The sequence below is a fragment of the Hypanus sabinus genome, chromosome 4, assembly GCF_030144855.1.
Source record: "Hypanus sabinus isolate sHypSab1 chromosome 4, sHypSab1.hap1, whole genome shotgun sequence".
Lineage (NCBI taxonomy): Eukaryota > Metazoa > Chordata > Chondrichthyes > Myliobatiformes > Dasyatidae > Hypanus > Hypanus sabinus.
In genome coordinates this window covers 14,560,050-14,586,850 of record NC_082709.1, presented here as the reverse complement: position 1 = coordinate 14,586,850, position 26,801 = coordinate 14,560,050, and the positions used below count along the sequence as shown (strand labels likewise).

At 39.9% G+C, this 26,801-nt stretch overlaps 1 protein-coding gene across 1 annotated transcript in view; it reads right to left on the bottom strand.

The window, feature by feature from the left end:
• ifih1 (interferon induced with helicase C domain 1) overlaps nt 1-26,801 on the bottom strand; it is a 118,773-nt gene that overhangs the window by 65,656 nt on the left and 26,316 nt on the right. The window contains exons 3-4 of the mRNA XM_059966449.1: nt 22,661-22,876; nt 1,714-1,800 (exon numbers count right to left, since the gene is read on the bottom strand). Of these exons, the coding sequence (XP_059822432.1) occupies nt 1,714-1,800; nt 22,661-22,876 (303 nt within the window). The remainder of the gene's footprint in view (nt 1-1,713; nt 1,801-22,660; nt 22,877-26,801) is intronic.

Below are 26,801 nucleotides of genomic sequence, written 5' to 3'. Positions count from 1 at the left end.
GAGAATCATAAACATGATTTGCAGATACTGGAGATCCAAAGCAACACTAACACACAAAATACTGGAGGAACTCAGCAGATCAGTGAGCATCAATGGAAAAGAATAAATAATTGACATTTCAGGCCAAGTCCCTTCTTTGGGACTGGAAACAGAGGAAGAAGATCCTGGAATTCAAAGGAGGGGAGGGGAAAGAGGGTAGTTAGGTGGGTGGAAAAGATAAAAGACTGGAGAGTAAGAAATCTGATAGTAGAGGAGACTGGATCATGGGAGAAAGGGAAGGAGGAGGGGACCCAGCTGGAGGGTCTTGGCCAGAAACATTGACCATGCACTTCTCTCTGCAGACAGTGCCTGACTTACGGAGGTAGAGGAATTTCAGGATACCAAAGCCATTAAGCAGTATGGGGAAAGACTATGAACATGGTACCAAGATTGAGAATTAATCATAGCTCACTATATTAAGATTGGTCAGGATTGGCATCTATTGACACATAGTGAAAAGCTAAGGTTGAGTTGAAGATCAAAGAATTTAATTTGAGGAGAATGCAATTTATTCTTTGCACTGCATAGGGATATAGTCAGGTGAAACACACTGAAACAAGAGGCAGGTTTATACTGAAAATGAAGAGGGGTGTGTTCCTTCTGAGTGGAAATGGAAGATGCCATTGGCAGGAAAATGGTAGAAAAATTAAACTGAGAGAGACAAATCATATTCAGTAAATTGTATCAAATAGATATGGACACAGCTGAAAAATACTACAACTTACTCAACTCAGCACCTAGCATTGCCAGCCAGGGCTGAATAACAATCAATTATCTATAAAGTTCAATGCAAATCAGAGGACATACAGTTTAAACATTTTACTTAGCTAGAAAAATTGCACTCTGAGCACTCAGTTCAGATTCTGGCATCAGTAATGCACATCATGGTGACAAGGAGGCATACAGGAGTGACATATAATGGTGTTGCAACAACAACTTCAAATTCACCATCGGTAAGACCAAGAAACTGACTGTGGACTTGAGCAAGGGGACGCCAGGAGATGACACACCGGTCATCACTGAGGGGTCAACAGGGGAAAGGGTAGGCAGGTTCACGCTCCTGGCTGTCAACATCTCAGAGGATCCACTCTGGGCCCAGCACATCACGAAGAAGGGCTGTCAGCGACTCAACTCATTGTGATTTGGAGCAGAGTTGCTATGTCACCAAAGACTTTTGCAAATGTATACAGGGCTACGATGGACAGCATGCTGACACGTTGTTAATTGCCATGGCTTGAAGGGCTGTAAAGGCCTAGTCTGTGAGATGTGCGTGAGTGAGAGCGCGGGAGTGACAGAGAGACAGAGACAGCAGCAACTGTCACAAGTCTGAACCCTAGTAATATAGACTGTATAGGAAATACTGGAAAGGCATGCATCTTTTAACTTTAATAGATGTTTTGAGAGGTGATCTTACTGAACAAAATCTTAAACTATTAGTCCTCCTTTGAAACTATAGACCAAAATATTCCATTCCAGTAAATTAAAATGAACTTTGCAAGATGCAAATAAACATCAATAATTTCATTAACATAGTTTACTGAGAAATGTATGAAATATATCTCATTTACAAGTAATACATTTCTAAGAATAAGTTAATGTCACCAAAACAAATGCTATTATTAGATAGATTCAGTATAAATAAATATTTATCATTGAAACCTGTCAATGCCTTACCTGAGCTGGCATTCTCTTCTCCAGATTCACCAGAGCGACTGCCATTTAAACTGCAATTACTTGCCTCCAATGAATCCAAAGCAGGATCTGTTAGGAAAAAAAACTAGTGGTTTTCAAATTCTATGAATTCCAACCAACGTAAAATAGCAGGTGATCACTTAAAGTGATGGTTTACAAGGCCAGTTGTCAAATAAATGCAAACCAACTCTAATCTGAAGGTCAATGTACAATATGATCTATTAATAAAATTATTGGAGCATTAGTATTGCACTATAGTCAATAAATTCTCATGTGAATTCCTTCTGCATTCTCTTAGCACAGAAAATCCATTTTTTTAATGAATTTGAAATACCTTGATGAGCAAAAGATTTAAGCATATCTACTTATAGCTAGGATGTTTAAGACTTTTGCAGAGTACTGTATTAATTTTATGTATTACATTGTACTGCTGCCACAAAAAAAATAAAAAATTTCATGAGATATATGAATGATGACAAATTCTGATATGGGTCTCTATTGCAGACTGAGGGTGGGATGGGAGCGGGGGAGAAGAATCATGGTTGGGAAAGGAGGAGTGGAGAGGGTAGGGAGCGGGAAGCACCAAAGAAACATTCTGTAATGTTCAATAAACCAATTGTTTGGAATCAAATGACCTTGCCTGGTGTTTCAGGGCTGGGTCACTCCCCGCACCTGGACCTCTTTTCTCTGCTACCTGTCCCATACCCCTCCCATGGCACTCCACAACAGCCAGTCCCACCAGATTTGCATCTCACTCTCCACTCCACATTGGCATACAGAGTACATGGATGCTACTGTAGCCACTGAACCAGGATTACAGGCAGGTTCGGTACTTCTTTAAGACAAGGTAGTTTAAATACATAATAAAATTTTACTAACAATTATCAGTTTTGTTAAAAACATTGCCAGACCTACACCCACCTGCAATGTACAAAGGAAGCTGCATAAGTAACACACCTCATGTGGGTACACACAGTCACAAGAATACATCAACCAAGAGGATCAGCAATGTTGCCACTTGCCTCCCCTTCTGGACTAGACAATGGCCTAACAATGTGTCAGCATGCTTTTATAGTCATCTCCTGGGGAGCAAGGTCCCAGGCTACCTTCCCTCCTGCAAGAAGCAAAAGGCACAATGCTCTGTACCACCTGGCTATACTGTTAAGAATACTAAAAGTTAAAAAATCTCATGTGCCGACACTTCACCTTTCTCAAGAGAAAAAGTTGCCATATTGCAACTCCAAGCCTGGAAGTATTTTAAATGCTGAGTTTAATAGATGGTAAGATGAAAATTGTTGTGTATAGTTTTGTGCTGATTTCTATCATGCATAAGGTCCAATTATCAAGTATGCCCAAACAAGCATTGTAAATTGTTCCTATAAAGTTTTATCTTCTGGTAGTTCCAGAATGAAGGACTTGTTGAGAGATTCAGTGTGGTAAATGGAAGCCAGGATTAGATGAAAATGATGAAGAGCCACTCAAGACAATGGATCAGCCATGGTCTTCACAGGAGAACATGAGCTGATGGACTAAAGGCTTTGGCATTCATATATATCATGATGAGTAGAAAAGTGATCAGCCATGTTAAGGATGAGGTGAGGAAAGGGGGTGTAATATTCAGTGAATGTTAGTGGTGAAAAGCTTCCACTGCCTATTAAAAGCTCCCAATGGTGTGCTTTTCAAATAGCTTTTGACAACCAAGTCCACTCCTAGCCTTCACATGTGGCCCAGCCCAGTGGAACCACTTCTACTGACAAGAGAAAGGACAAAGCCATGTAACTGGTGCCTTAAAACCAGTCACTTCAGGTAGATGAAGCTCATCAGTCATGGTTGGCAGCTCACCTAGGAGAAGGAAAAATCTGATCTTATACCTCCACTACCTTGCCGCTATACCCACTCATGGGGAAGGTTTCAGGAGTAAACCCTAGGGGAATAATCCTGATCTGGAATCCACAAAGCAGTCCTACGCTGAGTTCCATGCTGAGGAAACCCACATGGTCACAGGGAGAACCTACAGACTCCTTACAGACAGCGGTGGGAACTAAACCTGTGTCGCTGGTACTATAAAAAGCGTTGTGTTAACTACTATGCTACTGCACAGTCACTGCACAATAGCTTTAAACAATTAGGCCTACCTGGCAATATTTATGTAAATCTCCAGAAAGCCACAATGCTAAACACCACTAAAATAGTCTGAAAGTTCCTAGCAATTGAGAGATGAGTGTGCTTGGCTATGCCCGTACCTCAGGTTTTCCCAGCTTGAGCTGAGAAAAATATAAAAATAATAAAATGCTTTGTTGTGCTCACTAATGTCTGAATATCACATATATTCCATTAAGTTTAATTATTGGTAGAGTTAGGACGATTATTCAATAAAATGAAGAAGCTTATGTGGAGTGACAGTGATAGAAAATGGATGTTCCTAACATTTAAAAAAAATGGTTATGGACTGTTCTCTTGACGGGAACACTTATGTAATCCAGGGACTACCTACACTATTAATTACATTTGATTACACAAAGAAATCAGTCTGGAAATGTTTGCAGTCAGTAACTGCCCTCTGCTGAATTATAAATGTAATGACACTTAAAACAGGTAAGTAAAATGCCACCTCCTGACAGCCTGCAGCAACAGCCGACAATCATTCAAACAGAACAAATTCAATCAAAATCCTAAGTGAAGAAACATCTTTCAAATGATTACTAGTACCAAATGGACACTGACCTATCATTTTTTATTTTTTTAATTTATATATTTCAGAATTCAAGAAGTATCTTGTGGTACTATTTCACTATTAGATATTACAAACTGCAATTTTACAGTAACTATCTGTTCTAAAATCCTTCTTATCCTCACAGCCACTTCTCAATCATACTTTCTTACAATGATCTTTTTAATGGTCTTCCTTTGTCTCTCTTGTTTTGACTGCAAAGCTCATCTAATGATTAGGATACAGTTTTAAAATAGTCATTGTAAGCAGCAAATGTTTTAGATTTGATACATTAAACATCTTACATCTAACATCCATTTCCTTTTTGTTGTACTCATCCCTTGTAAAATTTAGTCACAGCTGTGTGTGATGCACGATGCAGTGCCTGGGGATTTACTTCACTGTCATGTTTGTCCAATATTCCCAATGTTCTATAACTTTCTCTGCTCAGTTGTGCCCCATGTATTGCTCTTGACAATTTCCACAAGACTCTGTTCCTGCAGATACCAAAATCATGTAATTTCATATAAATTTTATTTTAAGGCAAATTATTTGTTTATGAATGTGATTGCTTTAGATTTATTCCCCTGATCGACACCACATTTTCCCTGTTTTTCTTTCATTTTTATTTACAACTTCTTCTCCTGCCTGCAAGATGTTGTCACATATTTTGACTTCCTCTTCCAATAATGGCCAATCCCCTTTCTCCTTCCCAATGTTGGCTTTTCACCTGTGTGGTTCCACTTTCAGCAGGTCCTAACTCAACCCCAGATTTTGTGCAGTGTAGATGGAATGGCAGGTGGGGAAGTCAGAAATTTTCGGACAACCGGGCTCATGGGGAAGCCTGAGACCAAAGATGACAGTGGGCATGTTGAAATAAGATAGAGGAAGGATAAGAGTGGAGTAGAATGAGATTGAGAACTATAGTGCCAAAAAAGATTAGAGAGGACACTTCACAGTCAACATCCAGCTTTGTCAGCTCTCAAAGTTCTCCAAAATTCTGGATGTCTCTGAATGTATCTGGAATTTGATATATTTAAAAATTACTAAAATCAACAAAACAAACAAAAGCATAATATATTAATCTAAAACCACAATATCTAAAGATAGTAAATAACTAATTAAAAATGCAAATTACATTATATTTACCCTTCACCTTCACAACCAATGCTGCCATTCAAATGAATGTGCTAACTTTTGTTCTACCAGTACTACACTGCTTCAATTACAATGGCCAGATTCCTGCAGGAACTCTTGGAAAATTTAACAAGTTCTTTCTTTCTTGGTGAAAACATGGTAGGAGAATTGCCAGTAATAATTTACCAGTAATTTAAGGACATCAGAGATCTGGTTGGGAGCTACAGATATCCTGATACTACCTGGAAATAAATACCAGCAGTTCAGTATTGAACCATTACTATTTCTCAGTGATTTCCAACTCAAACACCATCTATTGAATTGTCTCTTTTGCTTTTTACTAGTTTCTTTCCAAAACTCTGGCACTGGACTTGAGTTCTGATGAGGGATCTTGGCCTAACACATTAACTCTTTACTGTGGGCTAAATTTACACTTTGTAGTGTTTAGAGTATCTAATTGAGATTCAGACTTAATTATCACGTGTATCAAAACATGTAGTGAAATCTATCATTTGCCTTATCAACCAACACACCCAGGGATATTCTGCGGGTAGCCATAAATTCTGGCACCAACATAGCATGCCCACAATGTTCAACACGACATAGAAGAACATGAGCAGCAGCAGTAACAGTGACAACAACAGAACAGCAAGCAAACACAAGAAAATCTGCAGACGTGAGAAATCTGAAGCAACACACACACCAAATGCTGGAGGGACTCAGCATGTCGGGCAGCATCTATGGAAAAAAGTAAACAATCAACGTTTCGGGCTGAGAAGAAGGAGGAAGACGGCAAAATAAAACGAGTCCCTTTCCCACCCTCCTCACACACAAAGACCTCCAACCTCTGGAAGGACCACCTCCAGCCCTTGAGTACTTGGCCCCATGCTCTCAAACTTGCCGACATCGGACCTCCAACGTTCAGTCTCTGGGCCAGACTCACTGACTTTGGTCTTCGACCTTTTGCACATTCTACCCCTGGACTCACTGAACTCTGGATTTTGACCTTTGGCTTTATCATCTGGACTTGGCCAATCTCAGGGTATCAACCCCATGACTTACTAATTACGGGTTTGTCCATTGGGCCTTAACTGACCTGGCCTCTGGAATCGCTGACCTTTGACCACGGAGCACCTTGGGCCTCACCTTCCAGACTCCCACATGTCTCCAATCCCAGTGACCTGGAGGGTCACAGGCTCCTGTTATTCCCACCCTTATGGACCTCTAATTTGGAATGTGGGATCTGTGAATCACTGGTCTCAGTGCCTGTCAACCTGACCCGACCTCCAAACTGCTGACCTTTGACCATAGGGTGCTCCAATCTACACTAAGGATCCCACCCCTCACTTTCATTCTCCTTCATTCTGTCAGTAAACCCCAAGCCGCTCTCACGCTGACCCCCACCAACCAAACCTACAAATAAGAAGGGTCTGAGTCACAACGTTGATGGAAATTGCAGCTTGGTGCCAACCTGACCTGAACACTGGCTCTTCATTTATCTCTAACTCACCCTCATTCCTGTCTCTAAACCCTACCCTGACCCTAGCTCTCCCACTACCCCCAAAACCATCACTAAAAACCTAAAAATCAACTAACTCCGAAGCACAATTTTGACAGACATCTCTGCTCAGCACCATCTTGACTGCAAGTTACCAAAAAGTTATGAAAACAATTAGTCATTACATCTTCACAAATAACAAATTGTCTCCTTTGGGTACTTTCTACTTTGTAAAAAATAGATTGAGGCTAAAGATAACTTGACTAAATTATATCTCATTGGTTAATGTGGTTAATTAAAAAGAGCCTAGTCTCATGCCAATGAGAGACATCCATTTGTATGCAAACTGGCTATACCATGCTTAATGGCCAAGTAACAACTATAGAGCTTGATGAATTATTGATTACATATTGTACAGAAATGTTAATCTTTACCAGAACAAATAAGTTGTTCTTACCAGTAAGATGCTAAGTCTAATCATCAAGGATAAACAAAATGTTATCATCAAATTATTTTGAGTAGTAAATAAACAAATTTCCAAGCTACTAAGTTAATTTTTATACTGTTTGAATGGAAGAGGATAAGTGGGTTTAATCTCAGAGAATGCGAGTAAGAGAAAGCAAGGATTGAGTAGAATTCTTCTCCATATTAATGCTACTTCAATTAGCAGAATTAACATACCTTCAGTTTTGAAGATAATTAGTTATTCTGCTCTCTCTTTGATTGCATAAATAACTTATTTTCATTCTGACCTTTGTGACACAAAGCGAATGAAAAGCAGGGTGCATAAATGAATTTTGGTTACATTGATTCTACTATGGTTATTATTCTACTATGGATGTATTGAGTATGCCTGCAACAAAATAAATGACAGGGTTGTATATATACTTTGATAATGAATTTACTTTGAATTTTTGAGCCTTGAATTGTGATGGGGCAGTCAGTCAGCTGCCACATTACAGCTCCAGGGAACCGGGCTTGATCCTCACCTTGCGTGCTCTCTGTGTGACGCTGCATGTTCTGTCTGTGATTGTAGGCTTCCTTCTGATGTTCCCATTTCTTCCTGCATGACCTCTTCATGTGGGGTAATGACAAAAAGAATCCGGGGGAGTCAATGTACATGTGAAAGAGAGTAAGTTGCAAACTTCCTTAGGAATGAGGATAGAGGAAAAAGAACATGTGGGATTGTCGCTCTGAGGGTCAACATTATCAGCTAAATGGCCTCCTTCTGTGTTACTTTGAATGTCAGTATATCATCATCATTGCACGCGGTGTGATATGACGTGAGTGTTCATGGTCCTCCATCCATGACCATGATTGAATTTGGCAAGTTTTTCTACAGAAGTGGCTTGCCATCACCTTCTTCTGGGTAGGGCCTTTACAACACAGGTGACCCCAGCCATTATTGATACTCTTCATACGTTAACTGTCTGGCGTCAATGGTCACACAACCAGGGCACCAGCTGCTCATACAACCATCCACCACCAGCTCCCATGGTCACGTGACCCTGATCGGCCAGTGGATTGGGGGGGGGGGGGGTGGAGAGAAGCTAAGCAGGTATTACACCTTGCCCAAGGGTGACCTGCAACCTGCAGGCTAGAGGAGGGAAGGAGCACTTTATATCTCCTTTGGTAGGGGCATATCTCCCACACTGCCACCCACTGCAAGTACAGAACAGACAAAAAGAGAAAAAAAGCCCACTTTCAGAAGTAAACTTTGAATCACACACCCCGAAAGCAGGCAGGTAGATTAATTTGCTGATACAGATAAACCCTTCATGTGGACTAGTGGAAAAGGTCAGGTGTGAAAAAGTATGAATTGTGCTGTGGGAAAATAAGGAAAGGAGGAATGGAACAATGGGATTGTTTATTGGGAGGTTAATGTGGATTTCATGAGCTACATGCTCCCTTCTCTGTTCTTTGGTAAAAATTACAGTTTTCAACTGTTGTTAGCTCCTTTTCCTGTTCAATTGTATCTTCTCTTAAGACTGCAGCTGAAAGCAGTGTAAAAGAAACTTAGTCAGCAAAGTGCAAGTGGTTAAAGAAGAAAATGAACAACAAAGTTATGCAAAAGGGTGATTATATGACAACTATATCAGACAGAACCAATCAAAGCAAGTTTTCTTTTTCTGGTGGACTTCACATTAATATGGTCCCAATACTGTGGACACTTTATATATAAATACAGTTGTGGGTAGGATGGTGTGTGGAGATACTGCATGTCTGCATCAAAGGAGGTGTAAAGCACTCCTTCCATTGCTAGCCTGCAGGTCACCCTTGGACAAGGTGTAGCACCTGCTTACTTCCCAATCAGGGTCTCGTGAGGCGTATGAGCGGCTGGTGCATATCACAATCCTGGTTAAGCGACCACTGGCACCATACAGACAATCTCCGAAGAGTATTGATAATGGCTGGGGTCACCCGTCTTGTAAAGACACTGCCCAGTTGGCAGCAAAGGGAAACCACTTCTGTGGAAAAATATGCCAAGAACAATCATGGTCATGGCAAGACCATGAAAACCATGTCATATGACACGGCACGTAATGGATAAGCAAACAGTTGTGATAAAATACTAAATTACTTCAAAGTAGATCATTATTTATCCTGGGTTAATCAATAATAAATTCTATACCAAGGAAGTTATTTTCCCCAAGAATATATATCCAATCCTAACCACAAGAAAACAAATATCCTAAAGCTTAGTCGGTTTTTACCAACTCCCTGTATTTGCCACAAACGTTGAATTAAGGGCTCCCAGTAAGAATTTATCTGGGGACTTGTAGAGAATCAAGGTCACTTCAAAAAATTAAATGTAGAGAACACATACAATTCCTGAACTGTAGAGACTGCCCTTACTGTAACTCTAGACTTCAATCTATAAATGGACTAAATGGAACTGCAAAAATGTCCAAGATCTCAAAAAGGAAGTTAACTGAAATAAAAATGTATGTCACATAATACAATGCAAACGAATATCCCATAAACAGTCCAAAAGGAAACGCATTTCCTCGTTTCTTTGGAGTACTACCCTGAAATCGATAAACGAAACTTAATTGTAAAGCAATGTTGATTATCAAAGTATCAGTTTCCAGTTCACTGAATTACTGACACTAGACTTTGGCTACTGACTGTGAAACACAGCAAGGGGACTGAATATGTAGGGTCACACCAAAGGAACATTGACAAGAAAAATGCATTGGGTGTGCAACCACTTCTATAAGGTGAATTTGTAAGGTTCAGGAACAGTTATTACCCCTCTACCATCAGGTTCTTGAACCAGTGGGGGATAACTTCACTCAACTTCATTTGCCCCTTCACTGAAATGTTCCCAAAAACTTTCTAGGATTCTTCATCTCGTGTTCTGGATATTTATTGCTTGCTTGCTTGTCTGTCTGTCTGTCTGTCTGTCTGTCTGTCTGTCTGTCTGTCTGTCTGTCTGTCTGTCTGTCTATCTATCTATCTATCTATCTATCTATTTATTTATTTATTTATTTATTCATTCATTCATTATTTATTTATTTATTTATTTATTCATTATTTATTATTTCTTTCTTTTTATATTTGCACACTTTGCTATCTTCATTATTGTTGAATGCCCAAGTTCAGTAGTCTTTCATTGATTTGGTAATGGTTATTATTCTATAGATTTATTGAGTATGCTCACAAGAAAATGAATCCTAGGGTTCTATTTGGTGACATATATCTACTATGATAATAAATTTACTTTGAACAGTGAATTATGCATATCCATTGCTAAGGATATTAATTTGTGCACAGTGAACCTCCGAAATATCTAGACTTGGAATGAAATCTAGAACGTGAATTCAGGCAGGATGGAATACTAACCTGACACCTGCCCTGTCATTTTGGAGTGTAGTGTGATGAGGAAGAACCCCCAGTAGTATAAACTGAAGGATTATTATTATTTGTTGGCGGCTTAGCACAAATCAACTGTTCCAAAATATGGGTAAAATACAGAATGACAGGAAATTGAGTAATGAGGAGAAAGTGCAGAATAAGCAAAAGGGAGGATGTGAAGGAGGAGTTGGGAGAATGGCAGGACATTAATGACACAGGAAGTAATTTTCTTTTCCGACCATCAGTTAGGAACCAGAAAAAAAGGGCGTACTTTCATAAGCACTCTCAGAGTGAAATCAGTAACCTACAGCAGCCACAACCGCAACCACAGAGCAGGGCAAGGCCCATGTTACCAGTGAATGCCAAGGTGGGCCAGCAACACCAGAAGAAAGCGCGTAGCTTTCCCAGGAACAAAGGTCTCTCCCTGATCCAGAATGCCATCAATTTCTGGACATGCCATAGCAAAACTACCAAGAACTAGAATGGCAGGCTAAAGCAAAAATACATGAAAGTAAAACTGCAAGCAAAAGAAAAAGTACCATGAGAATGTGTTATTCCGTTCTTCCAAATATTTAAAATTATGCCCCTCATAAACTTCTTATTTCATGAAATTAAAATCTTGCAGTAGCACAAATAATATATTAGTGAATCAGCAACTCTTCAGTAGATAATCACTTTTCCTTCTGTGCGAAAAGTACCCTCGACTTCAAATGCGGACTGAAATATCTGACTGCGAAAATGGCGACAGCACTCAGTTGGCATCAGATGATTGCTGAATCAGAAAAACCGAGGCTGGGCATATCTGAACTATAATCCAGCAGGATGCCATCTATACTCTGCTCTTTCATATGCCTAATTTCCTCTTTCTGACCCTTTGTCATCTAACCTACACCAAGGAACGATTTACAATCATTAATTGACCTGTCAGTACAATTTTTCACAAGACTGTGTTTATTTCCTGCCTTTCAGATACATGCCCAAAAGCTCTTTAGAAGCTTCTGTTGCCACAACTTGTCTGTATCTGCCTACTCTAGTGGTTGCCATTTCTTCCTGCTTGGAATTGTTTATTCGTACGTTAACACCATAAGATAAGGGGAGCAGAATTAGGCCATTTGACCCATCACGTCTGCTCTGCCATTTCATCATGGCTGATCCATTCCCCTCTCAGCCCCAGTGTCCTGCCTTCTTCCCGTATTCCTTCAAGCTTTGACTAATCAAGAATCTCTGCCTTAAATATACTCAATGACTTGGCCTCTACAGCCACCTGTGACAATGAATTCCACAGAATCACTACTCTCTGGCTAAAGAAATTCCTCATATCCATTCCAAGTGGACATCCCTGCCTTCTGAGGCTGTGACCTCTAGTCGTAGACTCCCCACCATATGAAACATCCTCTTCTCATCCACTCTACCTAGGCTTTTCAGATAGGTTTCAGATATGAAAAGAAACAAGAACATCAGGAGGAGATGTACATAGACAGGGGAAACTCGCAAACCCTACACAAAAAGCTCTGGGGGGTGGTCAGAATTGAAACCAGGTTCCTTGAGCTCAGACATAATAGTGTCAATTACAGAAGTTTTTTTATATTCTACGCCAGATAACTGAGCACTAAGTTCAAGGCTGATCCTCTGGTGTAATCCTTAAGGAGTTCTGTTATATTTCAGTTGAAATGTTAAACTAAGGCCTACCCTGCTCTTTCAGGTGATTATTAAGAAATGAGGGAATTATCCTAAAAGTCTTGTCAACACTTTTCTCTCAACTCATACTTCTTATAGTAATGTAATCTTGTCATTATCATCTTGGGAGATTGCAACATTGTTGTACTACAGTACATCAGTGGCTAAATTTTTGAAGTACATCATTCACTGTCTTCATCGAAGTACTAGTTATAGTAAAATAGCCGGAGTTGGAGACACTGATTAAAATCAAAGATCACCAAAACTTTTACTGAAATTAACATAACACATACTTATATTAAAAAAAAGCTTAAACTGTATTCTTGGTAAAGTGGATGCTGAAAATGGCTGTGGTCACCTGTCTTGTAAAGACACTGCCCAGATGAAGACAAAGGCAAACCCCTTTATAGAAAAACTGGCCAAGAACAATCATGGTCATGAGACCATGATCACCCATGTCACAGGACATGGCACATGATGTTGATGATGATGGATGCATGAGGGACTGCAGATGCTGGAAATCTAGAGTGACCCACACAATGTGTAGAAGGAACTCAGCAGGTCAGGCAGCATCAATGGATGAGAAAACCCAGGAAGTGTCTCAGCCAGAAACACCAACTGTATTTTCCCATCCATAGATGCTGCCTGACATGCTAAGCTCCTCGAGCACATCGTGTGTGTTGCTCATGATGATGATGATGGATGCTGGAACAATATCATACCCAACTTGTACCGATTTCCATTCCAATTAATTATACCATTTCAAATATGAATACTGTATTTTACCAACATTGGCATTGCACTGAAAGTAAGAAAATAATATTTAATACTAACCTAACTTTTAATTAAGAGTAATATTTTACTAGTGAAACTCTAAAATCATTTGTAAAAAGCTGCTAACCTCTTGGCTATCTTCCACAATGGATGTTTTGTGCAGTAGCGTATAACACATTTTTCAAGTCATCAAATGCTGCATGGATCAGCTGTGACACTGTGATCTTTGACATTTTTGATCTGGAATAGGGAACTGAGCTGAGAATCCCTTCTGCCAATGGAGCTGTTTTGGAATAAACTTTATATTTATCAGTTGTCTACTTAATGTACTATTTACTAATTGGCTGGCACAAATGATAGTAAATGTATCCAACGAAGAGTAAATTACTCATTAACTAATAGGCAGAGGAAGCAGTGCCATACCACCTTTTCCTTCTGCATAAGATCAGAAGCGATCAGCATGCATGTATATGCGTGCATGTCCCTAATCTCAAGTTTGAAAAAACTCCAACATATTGAGATAATTTTTTTTCCTTCCTGACAGTAACAAAAATACCTGGATTCTCATGATTTTGGAAGTTTCCCTTGTGCCCATCAATGCAAAATTCCCACCACCACAATGCAATTTGCCATCCAGGACAGCCTGAGGTCCAGAAAACTATTTTCCATCGCAACAACAGAAAATGCTGGAGCAACTCAGCAGGCCAGGCAGCATCTATGGAAAAGATTAAACAAGTCAACATTTTCGGCCAAGACCCTTCATCGGGTCAGATGAATGAACCATCTTTCATTGCGTGACCGGCACTGCCACGGAAGGTGTGAATGAGAGGTGGAAGAATAATATGTTAAATAGAAGAAAGTCCAGAGATGCTGGGAATCCAAATCAACACACACAAAATGCTGGAGGAACTCAGCAGGTCAGGCAGCATCTATGAAAATGAATAAGCAGTCGACATTTTAGACTGGCACTGCCATGTAAGGTGGGAATGAGAGAAGGAAGTATAATATTTTGCAGCTTTTCAAAAGGCTGAGCCAATTAATGGGCAATATCACTTTCCAGGAAGGCGACAGAGTAGTAACCTCATGGGTGGCAGCAGCTGGAAGAGCTATATTGTGAAACAGTTGTTTAATTATGCCTGTAAATTCCCACACCTTATAATGTTCTCTTTTACATTCAAGCAAAACATTATCAGCCACCAGCTGATTGTTAATATTTACAATTTACTTCTCAAGTTCAGTCAAGAGCAGTGTGGTAGAAACTCAGTAAGGTGAAAAATTAATAGTGGAAAATAAATTTGGGACATACTTGATAAATAATTTGGACTTCAATAATCTGAATTATTGCACCAACTAATGAGATAATTCTCTCCAAGTATAATATGGTTCATACAAATGTAACAGTCCCTATAGTGTTGTGTGAAAAAATCTGAGCAAGCGTCTTTTTAAATATCATCTGAAGAAATTATTAGCGCCATTAATTTCTCCATGATGATTATATTACAGGTTATAGACTATTATTAATTACTTTTTTTTTGAGAATAGCTTGTTGCAAAGTGGTTTATTTAATGGTAACTGTTAATGAGAAACTCAAATTATTTAAGTTGTTCTGTGATTTACAAACATAAGACTATTATAAAAGATTTGATATTGTAGTGGGAATTCTCTGCTAATGATTGGCACTCTCACATTTGATAATGCAGAAGTAGCAGTAAGAATAATTCTTTTAGATCTGGGGTACCCAACCCAAGGACTCCTCGGTTAATAGTAGGGATCCATGATGTAAAAAAAGTTGGGAACCCCTGTTTTAGACGAAGAATGTTACAAAACTTGCAAATTACTGACAGCACTACCATCCAAAACAAAGTTGGAACTAGGTAGGAAAATGAGCAGGCGTCTCATTATCCTTCTTTCTCTTCTATCTTTCAACGTGTTAAGATTCATATCACACCCATATGGTCAATAACTGCTTCAAATCTTCAAAACTAAAGGTTAACATCTGAGATTGTTCAATATGTCCCCACTAAAATTTGCACATATGTACTTTCAGAGCAGGAAAGCCTTTCAGCTTTACTTCCTATTGGGACTCAATAAACTGACATCAAAATCTCCATAGAATGCATAATTACTCAACAGACCTCTGAAAGAATAAATTTACTCAAATTTTTAAAAAACCTTTTGAATGAATAATCATCTAGTTGAAGCGAGCTATCCTCCAAGAGGACCACAACCTTGCCATGGTTTGGAGGCTTGCGTGCCTCAATGACCCAGAGAGCTATGCTGGCTGGAGTCAGGTCTTGATGATTTGGCTCTTGGGTAGGGTCACCTATGTCAAACAGTTCAAAGGTTAGAGGCCAGACTAAGAGTGATCCACCAGTCCTCCAGGTTCAGCACTGGTAAAACAAAATTGTTACAGAGACAGCAATGAAGAATCCTTCCATGTCTGCGTGCATCGGTATTCCTGAGTCTCCCCCCGGAACTTGCATGAATGACAGTAGTGAAAAAAGAGCTACTGACACGATGAAGGAAACCCTGACCACCACCAGAGATGGAGGACCTTCATTGCTGCCCTAAACACCAGTGGTGTAACAGGCAGTTGGCAAGTAGTTAACATGAACTATGGTACACACATTATGCCAATGGAGATCGATTAACAATGTCATCTGTTCATCCTGCTTCCATCCCACTTCATTATTTTCCATGACATTCTTTTGTTGTAGCTTTCTGCAAGAAAACTAAACAATTAAAGGAATTCCAGAAAAAAAACTTACGTTTTTCTTCATAACAATGAAAATTTTGTATGAATTTGGCCCTGCAGTACAAATAACTAAATTCCACTATTATCCCAAAATCTACAGGGAAATTCTCCAGAAAATGAAGGTGCAACACCTGGCTACTTTTGTTAACTAACTTCTACATCAGAAGCTCCAAGAAATATTCTTACTTTGCAAGAAGAAATGCATTATTACCACACTGACAAAGCTGAGTAAATGTTTTCTAATACAGGTCCACTGAGATTGTGAATGCCAGACTCATGGACAATCTGTACATATGAGACAATATTCAAGATGGATGGGAATAGGTTTGCTGGCCACTGCAAGACAACAGGCATCTTCTACCAGGTGAAAACAGTATGTTCCCATGTGTTTTTAATGCTGGAGTAATAAAATGGATTCAACAGTGGCTAGATGGGAGATGCCAGAGAGTAGTGGTGGATAATTGTTTATCCGGATGGAGGCCGGTGACTAGCGGGGTGCCTCAGGGATCTGTTTTGGGCCCAATGTTGTTTGTAATATACATAAATGATCTGGATGATGGGGTGGTAAATTGGATTATTAAGTATGCCGATGATACTAAGGTAGGAGGTGTTGTGGATAATGAGGTGGGTTTTCAAAGCTTGCAGGGAGATTTATGCCGGTTAGAAGAATGGGCTGAACGTTGGCAGATGGAGTTTAATGCTGAGAAGTGTGAGGTTCTACATTTTGGCAGGAATAATCCAAATAGAACATACAGGGTAAACAGTAGGGCATTGAGGAATGCAGAGGAACAGAGTGATCTAGGAATAACAGTGCATAGTTCCCTGAAGGTGGAGTCTCATGTAGATAGGGTGGTGAAGAAGGCTTTTGGAACGCTGGCCTTTATAAATCAAAGCATTGAGTACAGAAGTTGGGATGTAATGTTAAAATTGTACAAGGCATTGGTAAGGCCAAATTTAGAATATTGTGTACAGTTCTGGTCACCGAATTATAGGAAAGATATCAATAAATTAGAGAGAGTGCAGAGACGATTTACTAGGATGTTACCTGGGTTTCAGCACTTAAGTTACAGAGAAAGGTTGAACAAGTTAGGTCTCTATTCATTGGAGCTTAGAAGGTTGAGGGGGGATTTGATCGAGGTATTTAAGATTTTGAGAGGGATAGATAGAGTTGACGTGAATAGGCTGTTTCCATTGAGAGTAGGGGAGATTCAAATGAGAGGACATGATTTGAGAGTTAGGGGGCAGAAGTTTAAGGGAAACACGAGGGGGTATTTCTTTACTCAGAGACTGATAGCTGTGTGGAATGAGCTTCCTGTAGAAGTAGTAGAGGCCAGTTCAGTTGTGTCATTTAAGGTAAAATTGGATAGGTATATGGACAGGAAAGGAGTGGAGGGTTATGAGCTGAGTGCGGGTAGGTGGGACTAGGTGAGATTAAGAGTTCGGCACGGACCAGGAGGGCCGAGATGGCCTGTTTCCTTGCTGTGATTGTTATATGGTTATATGGTTTTTCTTCCCCCACCACCCTGAACTGCAACAATCAGGTATTGAGTCAAGCCGAGCTGAAAACTCAGCAGATTGACTCATTCACTGAGCCAGTGAGGCTGGCTCACTCTACCATCACAGCTGTTTCTGCGATCCTCTCCCACACACCGTTTTTGTTCATTTCCATCTTATTCAGCAATGGAGCACAGTCATAATCTGCAGATTGCCTTTAATGCTTAACTCGTTCTACACAAATTAAAATTAACACCCAGGAGAAAGTAAATTAGGTATCAAAATATAAATCCTAAATACAGGTTGAGCACTCCTTATCTGAAATGCTCGGGGCCAGAAGTGTTTCAGATTCCAGATTTTGTCTGGATTTTGGAATATTTGCAGCTATATAATGAGATAGCTTGGGGATGGGACTCAGGTCTAAACAAAAATCCATTTGCATTACATATACAGCTTATACGTATACCCTGAAGGTAGTTTAATATAATTATTAATAACTTTGTACATGAAACAATAATGTGTACGTTGAACCATCGGAGTGATAAGCTATCACTACCTTGGCCGGTCAGGTGGACAGTCAGTGGCCGTTTGGCATCGCGACCAATCCCGACTCTGAATGTATGTGCTACTGGTAAGCAGTCTTTGTCTTACACTTGTTCATCACACATTAAAAATTATGATGTACCATTAATACAATGAAAGTATAATGAGTTTAATATTACTAAAGCAACACAGCATCGAGAGAATACCTGAATCAGCTGTTGAACAACAACAAACAACTGCAGTCTTTCAGTTTCCACCTATGGTACTGTATTTTGATTAGTCATAGAGAAGTACAGCACAGAAAGAGGCCCATCAGCCCATCTAGTCGATACTAAACCATTTAAACTGCTTACTCCCATTGACTTGCACCAGGACCATAGCTCTCCGTACCCCTACCATCCATGTACCTATCCAAACTTCTCTTAAATGTTGAAGTCAAGCTCACATACACCACTTGTGCTGACAGCTCATTCCACACTCACGACCCTCTGAGTGAAGAAGATTCCGCTTATCACAAACAAGAAAATAAGTTTTCTTTGTACTTTTTCAACCTTATTCACATCTTTCCTGTAGGTAGGTGACCAAAGTTGCGAACAATACTACAAATTAGGCCTCACCAATGTCTCATACAACTTCAAAATAACATCCATAACATTTGAATGCATTTGTATTTCACATTTTTTTGTGTTTTATGTAAGGTATAAAAGCAAGAGTGAATTTAATTACAGGTAAATAGAATGAAAACTGTGGAAAAAGTTGACATTTTATTTTTAATGCTATAATGATGCTGGTCATGTTACACTTGTAGGGTAATGTAATTGGTGGAAACTTAAGTAATTCACAACCACCGACATTCAGTTGGGGTTCACTTTAAGAGGCTGGTCTGATGTGATTACATAATTACATTAAGTTTGGATGCCACATTTAGTGTTTAGGTTTTGGAGTACAGTAAATGAGTTGTTCTAGGTTGTCTTAAACATAAAGCATCTCCACTGTTTTATTTGCTAAAACCTACACACTCGAACATGGGATTTTAGGTGGAGATGAAATTCAGATTTCATCCACAATATGTTTTGTAATTTAAAAAAGTGTGATGACCTTCACTTACAACAAAAGATAAATGCAGTACCAAACACAACTTCAGGTCTGAGAAACATAAGGCAGAGGGTCTGTCATCGTTAAGGGCATTGTGAAGTGAAACGACTGAAGCAGTTGAGGGACGTGGAAGCAGATGCTCTTGGGATGAGGAAGCACTGTGCTGGATGACTATTTTCATCTGCTTCATTAACAAGGGTTTCTTTAAAATAGCATGATTTCTTGTTCTGTTATGAACGCACACTGCTCTAGCCCTTCAATTTCTCTGCTGCTTCGTGATCTGAAGACACTTTATCACCTCAAATCTTTAAAAATTTAATGTCATGCCTTTTCTTAAATGTCTGCAACCAGCCTGCTGAATATACACAATTACCTTCCATTTTCAGTTTTTTGTGACAGATCTTTACTTGTTTCATGATCGGCATAAGTGGCATATGTTCACTCCAAAGCTAATGAATCCACTCTTTCAATACATGAGCAAGATCTTCATTTTTCACAAGTGTAGAACCTTTACACCATAGAACCATAGAACATTACAGCACAGAAGCAGGCTTTTTGGCCCTTCTTGGCTGTGCCAAACCATTTTTCTGCCTAGTCCCACTGACCTGCACCCGGGCCATATCCCTCCAAACCCTTCTCATCCATATACCTGTCCAAGTTTTTCTTAAATGTCAAAAGTGAGCCCGCATTCACCACTACATCTGGCAGCTCATTCCACACTCCCACCACTCTCTGCGTGAAGAAGCCCCCCCTAATATTCCCTTTAAACTTTTCCCCCTTCACCCTTAACCTATGACCTCTGGTTATTTTCTCCCCTAGCCTGTTTGTGGAAAAAGCCTGCTTGCATTCACTCTCTCTATACCCATCATAATTTTATACATCTCTATCAAATCACCCCTCATTCTCCTATGCTCCAGGGAATAAAGTCCTAACCTATTCAACCTTTTTTCTGTAACTAACTCAGTTTCTGAAGTCCCAGTAACATCCTTGTAAATCTTCTCTGCACTCTTTCAACCTTATTAATATCCTTCCTGTAAGTAGGTGACCAAAACTGCACACAATACTCCAAATTCAATCTCACCAATGTCTTATACAACCTCACCATAGCATTCCAACTCTTATACTCGATACTTTGATTTATAAAGGCCAATGTACCAAAAGATCCCTTTATGACCCTATCCACCTGTGACGCCACTTTTCGGGAATTATGTATCTCTACTCACAGATCCCTCTGTTCTTCTGCACTCCTCAATGTCCTACCATTTACCTTGGTTTGACCTTCCGAGGTGCAATACCTCACACTTGTCCGCATTAAACTCCATCTGCCATTTTTCAGCCCATTCCTCCAACTGGTCCAAATCCTTCTGCAAGCTTTGAAAACGTTCCTCACTGTCCACTCCACCGCCAATCTTTGTATCATCAGCAAATTTGCTGATCCAATTTGCCACATTATCATCCATATCATTGATATAGATGAGAAATAACAATGGACCCAGCACTGATCCCTGTGGCACACCATTTGTCACAGGCCTCCACTCAGAGTAGCAATCGTCCACTACCACTCTCTGGCTTCTTCCATTAAGCCAATGTCTAATCCAATTTACTACCTCTCCATGAATACCTAGCGACTGAATCTTCCTAACTAACCTCCCATGCGGTACCTTGTCAAAGGCCTTAACTAAAGTCCATGTATACAACATCCACTGCCTTCCCCTCATCCACTTTCCTGGTAACTTCCTCGAAAAATTCTAATAGATTGGTTAAACATGACCTACCAAGCCACGCTGACTTTTTCTAATAAGTCTCTGTCTATCCAAATACTTGTAGATCCTATCTCTTAGTATTCCTTCCAATAATTTACCTACTACCAATGTCAAACTTACCAGCCTATAATTTCCCGGCTTACTTTTTGAGCCTTTTTTAAACAACAGAACCACATGAGCTATCCGCCAATCCTCCGGCAACTGACCTACGGATATCCACATTTTAAATATTTCTGCCAGGGCACCTGCAATTTCAACACTAGTCTGCTTCAAGGTCCGAGGGAATACCCTGTCAGGTCCTGGGGATTTATCTACTCTGATTTGCCTCAAAACAGCAAGCACCTCCTCCTCTTTAATCTGTATAAGTTCTATGACCTCCCTACCTGTTTGCCTTGTTTCCATAGACTCTATTCCAGTTTCCTTAGTAAATACAGATGCAAAAAACCCATTTAATATCTCTCCCATTTCTTTTGGCTCCACACATAGCCGACCACTCTGATCTTCAAGAGGACAAATTTTATCCCTTACTATCCTTGTGTGTTTTCTATTTTTCTGCATTATAAAGTATGCAGTGTTTTTTCTATTTTTCATTAACTTCTGTTCATTACTTTCGGCAAAAGACTTTAACAGCTTGTCCTTCTATTTCATTAGGTCATAGTTGGAGGGTTGTTCCAACACCATAATCCTCTGTGAGATGCTTCACACTCATGTTGCTGTCAAGTTTTTCCAACAACTTGACTTTCTGAGATAAAGATAAATGTAAATGCTTCCTTTTTTACCCATAGTAGTAGTCTTGGGCCTTTTTGACATTTTCAACAATATCTTCATAGCTCAGAGCACAGAATAAGCACCAAACAGGGTCCCACTCATGGAATGTGATGTCACTTCTCAGAACTGTCTATGGTGCCTAGAAAACTGCACAGCACCTGTCAGTGCTTCCCATTGTCAGTGCTCTACAAAATTTTGGATTTGAGGTTTTCTGATTTTGGATTTTCAGGTAAGGGATGCTCAACCTATATAAACTTATTTTACTAGCCCATAAAAAATATGAGGAAAATTTCCCATATAGTGGAAGCTAGTCATGAATGAATTTAATTCGCATAACATGAACATTCAAAAGACCATGCAAATACACACACAAAACTGCTGGTGGAATGCAGCAGGCCAGGCAGCATCTATAGGGAGAAGTGCTGTCGATGTTTCGGGCCAAGACCCTTCGTCAGGACTAATTGACAGGAGAGATAGTAAGAGATTTGAAAGTAGGAGGGGGAGGGAAAAATGCGAAATGATAGGAGAAGACTGGAGGGGGTGGGGTGAAGCTGAGAGCCAGAAAGGTGATTGGCAAAAGGGATACGGAGCTGGAGAAGGGAAAGGATCATGGGACGGGAGGCCTAGGAAGAAAGAAAGGGGGAGGGGAGCACCAGAGGGAGATGCCCAGTTCTGCAAAAACATCAGATAACATAAGTTGGAGACTGGAAAACTTCCTGCGATCTTACCCAGTACACATTGGAAGATCTGAACGTACAACCAGGTCAAACAGACAGGTAAATTTCACACATCTCTTCATTCCTCATCCATATCTTCCATTGAATTAAGCTGATGAGTGCAAACAATCAATCTTTTACCTGTATTCAGAGATGAATCCATTGTAGACATGTCTGTCATGATGCTATTGTCTCTGCTGCTAACTTGGTCATCTTTCCCATCAGAACTGGGCCCTATGTACAAATCTTGGATTGCTTGCTCATTGCTTCTAAGAGCTAACTGGACTGGGTTAGCATCGTCCAATTTGTTCTGTTCATCAGTTGCCAACTGACCACCAGATGGATCTTGATTTTCTTCTGTTGAATGTTAATGAATAAAAAATACAATCAAGTTAAAAATAATCTATAGATGCTGGAAATCTGAAATAAAACATGAAGAGCTCTAAATACTCAGCAAATCAAAAGTAGAGAAATTGAGTTAACATTTTAGATTGATGATCTTTCATAAGAACTATCAAGAATTAGAAATCAAACATATTTTGTGTTGTAAAATGGTAATAAACTTTAACACTGTATAATTATAGGAGTATAATTAGGCCATTTTGCCCATCAAGTCTGTTCTGCCATTTCATTATGTCTGATCCGTTCTCACCCTGAACCCAATCACCTGCCTTCTCCCCAAATCCTTCATGCCTTGACCAATCAAGAATCTACCAATATATGCATTAAATATACCCAATAACTCAGTGTCCACAGCCACCGTGGCAAAGAATTCCACAGATTCACCACTCTCTTGTCCTGCTTGGTGGCGCAAGTGCCGGACTCTGGCCAAAGAGATTTCTATTCATTTCTGTTCTAAAAAGACATCCTTCTGTTCTGAGTGTGTCCGCTGGTCTTAGGACTCCCCCACCATAGAAGATATCTTCCCCACCTCCACAGATAGCCATAGATGAAGATCATGAAAAACCCAATGATGCAAGTTGTAATATTGCTGGCCACATGCGTGGCAAATGGTTGTTCAGCAAAGATAATTTGGCTGAAGGTGTTAATCAAAGGAGCTACATGAAACAGAAGATGAATATACAATAGAACAATGAATAGAAAATAAAATAAAAATTCTGAAATGGAAGTTCTTAAAGCACTCAGTAAGAATGGATCCCTCCAAGAGGACCTACAACCTTGTCATTCGGTTTGTAGGCTTCCATACCTCAATGACCTGGCAAGCTATGCTGGATGGAGCCAGGGTTTTTTGCTTTGGCTCTTGGTAGGGTCACCCTTGCCAAACAGGTTAAAGGGTAGAGGCCAGACTAAGAGTGGTCCACCAGTCCTATAGGGTTGGAGGTTCGGCTCAGAGCTAACAACGCTGACTGGGAAAACAAAATTGTTACGGAAATAGCAATGAAGAATCCTTTGACATCTGAGTACAACTGTATTCCCGAGTCTCCATCAGGGACTTGCATGACTGACAGTAATGAAAACCGAGGAGAACCTACTGACATGATGAAAGAAGCTCTGAACACCGCCAGAGATGGAGGACTTTCACTGCTGCCCTAAATGCCAGTGGCGTAACATGCAGTGAGTAAGTAAAGTACGGAATAGCATTAACTTCTGTAAGAAAAAGTTAATGTAAGAGGTCAATGACTTTAGATCTGGAGCAAGCTGGAAAGATAGAATTCATTGTTGAGCCCTGAGGACTGTAATGGGTCTGTTTGAAAGATGACTTGTTCTTCCACAAGCTGTCAATAAGGACTGCTGAAATAGTGTAGAATACCAAAAGACAGAGAAATGGGAATGTAAATGGGATGGAGAATTAAAGTAACACACATCTAGATCAGGGGTTCCTGGCCTGGGATCAATAGGCCCCTTGCTTAATGGTAATGGTCCATGGCATAAAAAAGGGTGGGAACTCCTGATGTAGATGATCAGGTTACATTTGCAGACTGAATGCAAGTGTTCTACAAAGTCCTTAGATTCAGAGGAAACAGCAAATGCAATATACTCAACTGGAAAAGCACAAGTGAATCCTCACTTCATCTGGAAGGAGAGTTTGGGCTGCACTACCATCACCCTGTAAAAGTTACCCAAGATCGATATAATTCAGCTCATTTCCCCCTCCTCCCTTTTATAGGGGCAAAAGCATCATTATGATACTCAATAGGATAGTGTATAATAACAAAACTTCATCGTAAGAATTAAGACTGAGTTATTTAAATGTTTATCATTGTAAATTGCATGGCCAAGACACATATAAAAAGGCTGACTAAAAATTCTTTCAGATTCAGATTCTCAAGAAATATCAAAACGAAGTATTAACAAGTTTTGTATATCTGTATAGGATGTCCTCAAAATTATACATATAAACCCTATATACTGTAACTTATTTTAGCCCTATGCTTTATAGTTTAAATATGCCAAACTTTTGGGCAGCTGGGGTTCACTAGCCATGGCTATCAGCTCACGTAAGAGAAAAAAAACTACAATTTCAAACCTCTGCTGCCTTGCAACTGTACCCACCCATGGGGAGGGCTTTGAGAGTAAACCCCGAGGGAAAAATCCACAGCTGGAGTCCCTAAGATAAGACAGCCCTGTGTTGAGTTCAACACTGACAGTCAACTCCTGTGATGCTGTTAGTGCCAAACAGTATCAGTGTCTGCCATTCCTTTGGGTTAATCAGATGCATGAAAAGGGGAGCTTGCTACTTGGGCAACAGCTTGCTCTCCGTATTGTACTGCCCAGGCTTGCGTATCTAGAGAGCTGGAACACAACATCCATGGTTAACCTTGACCAACAGAGGCCTCCTCATACCAACATTCAGTAAGATGATATCCATATCTAAATTTCATCTAGGAAACATGATTTTCTGACATATGCAATGTGCCCTTTGATTTTGCTGTTATTTCACAAGTTACATTTGTTGATGTTAAATGACAGTGGGAATTTTGGCATTTGAAAGGCAAGAGTTTATTTACGACTCTAAGACATAGGAGCAGAATTAGGCCATTTGGCCCATTTAAGCTTCAAATAAGCAAGGTGCTATTCTGTTGCTCTCTTCTTTGACAAAGCTAACAATGTTCAAAATCAGTGTAAAGAGAGCTCTATTATATCCACACTGGCAGCACAATCTATGACTGATTCTAGAAAAATATGGTTTTATTTTCAGCCTTTCATAGAATACTTAAATATCTCTGTGTTTAATGATAACACAATTCAACTCCTTTGTAAAAGTAACTAAGTTGGTCAAAAATCTAATGTCGTAGAGCCAGGATGCTTTACTACCAGAACAAAGCACCAAAGGGGAACTTGTATGATTCCCCAGGGGACTTCACCCTTTGCTATACGACTTCCTATAATTTGGTGTTCTTGACCACATGGAATTTTCATGTTATCCCCATATCTATGTGGATCTCTACTGGATGATCTCATTTCCTTCCCAATCCCAATGTCCAATCCCCAGGACATGCTGCAGATTAACTGGGTTGAGTCAGGACCATTCATGCCGTGACCATGTTAATTCAAAAGGAGACCAATCCTGACATTACACGCCAGACCAAGTTATCCAGTGGGTGGTAAAAGGATAAACCCTCGGCCCACTGGAAATCATGAAAATCGTTAGCCACAACATTGAAGACTTAAGCCACAATAAAGCAGAAATCCTAGCAAACTAAAAACCGGACATCTTGTGCATACAAGAAACTCATAGGCTGAGCAACTAACCCTATGTTCCAGGAATCCACTTGGCTATTGACACCCCTAGCCAAACTTATGGAAGTGCAAACTTTGTTAAAGATAAATCTATAGTAATGAGCACAGCAAACATCTAAGCTGGCTCAATGGAACTTCTGAAAGTTGAAACAAAACACATAAATATCATCTCAGTCTACAAACCCCCTAATGAACCATTCATATAGCCACCTAATCTAGATCTCCAGGACAAAATGTACCTCATTATTGGTGACTTTAATAGCCATAGCACCAACTGGGGATACGAAGATGACAATGCAAATGGAGAAGAAGTTGTATCATCGGCTCTTAACAACAGCCTTGAGCAACTGTACGAGTCAAAGGACACCCTTACCTTCACAAGTGCCAGATGGAGAAAAGGATACAACCCAGACTTTGCCTTTATTACCAACCTCTTCACACGAACAGTCCTCCAACATATACCCAAATCCAACACCGCCCAGTCCAGGTAGAATCCCTTCCAGTTCTGAGACCTGTACCAACAAAGTATCTACCAAGATTTAACCTGAGAAAAGCCAATTGGACATCTTTCGCAGAATCC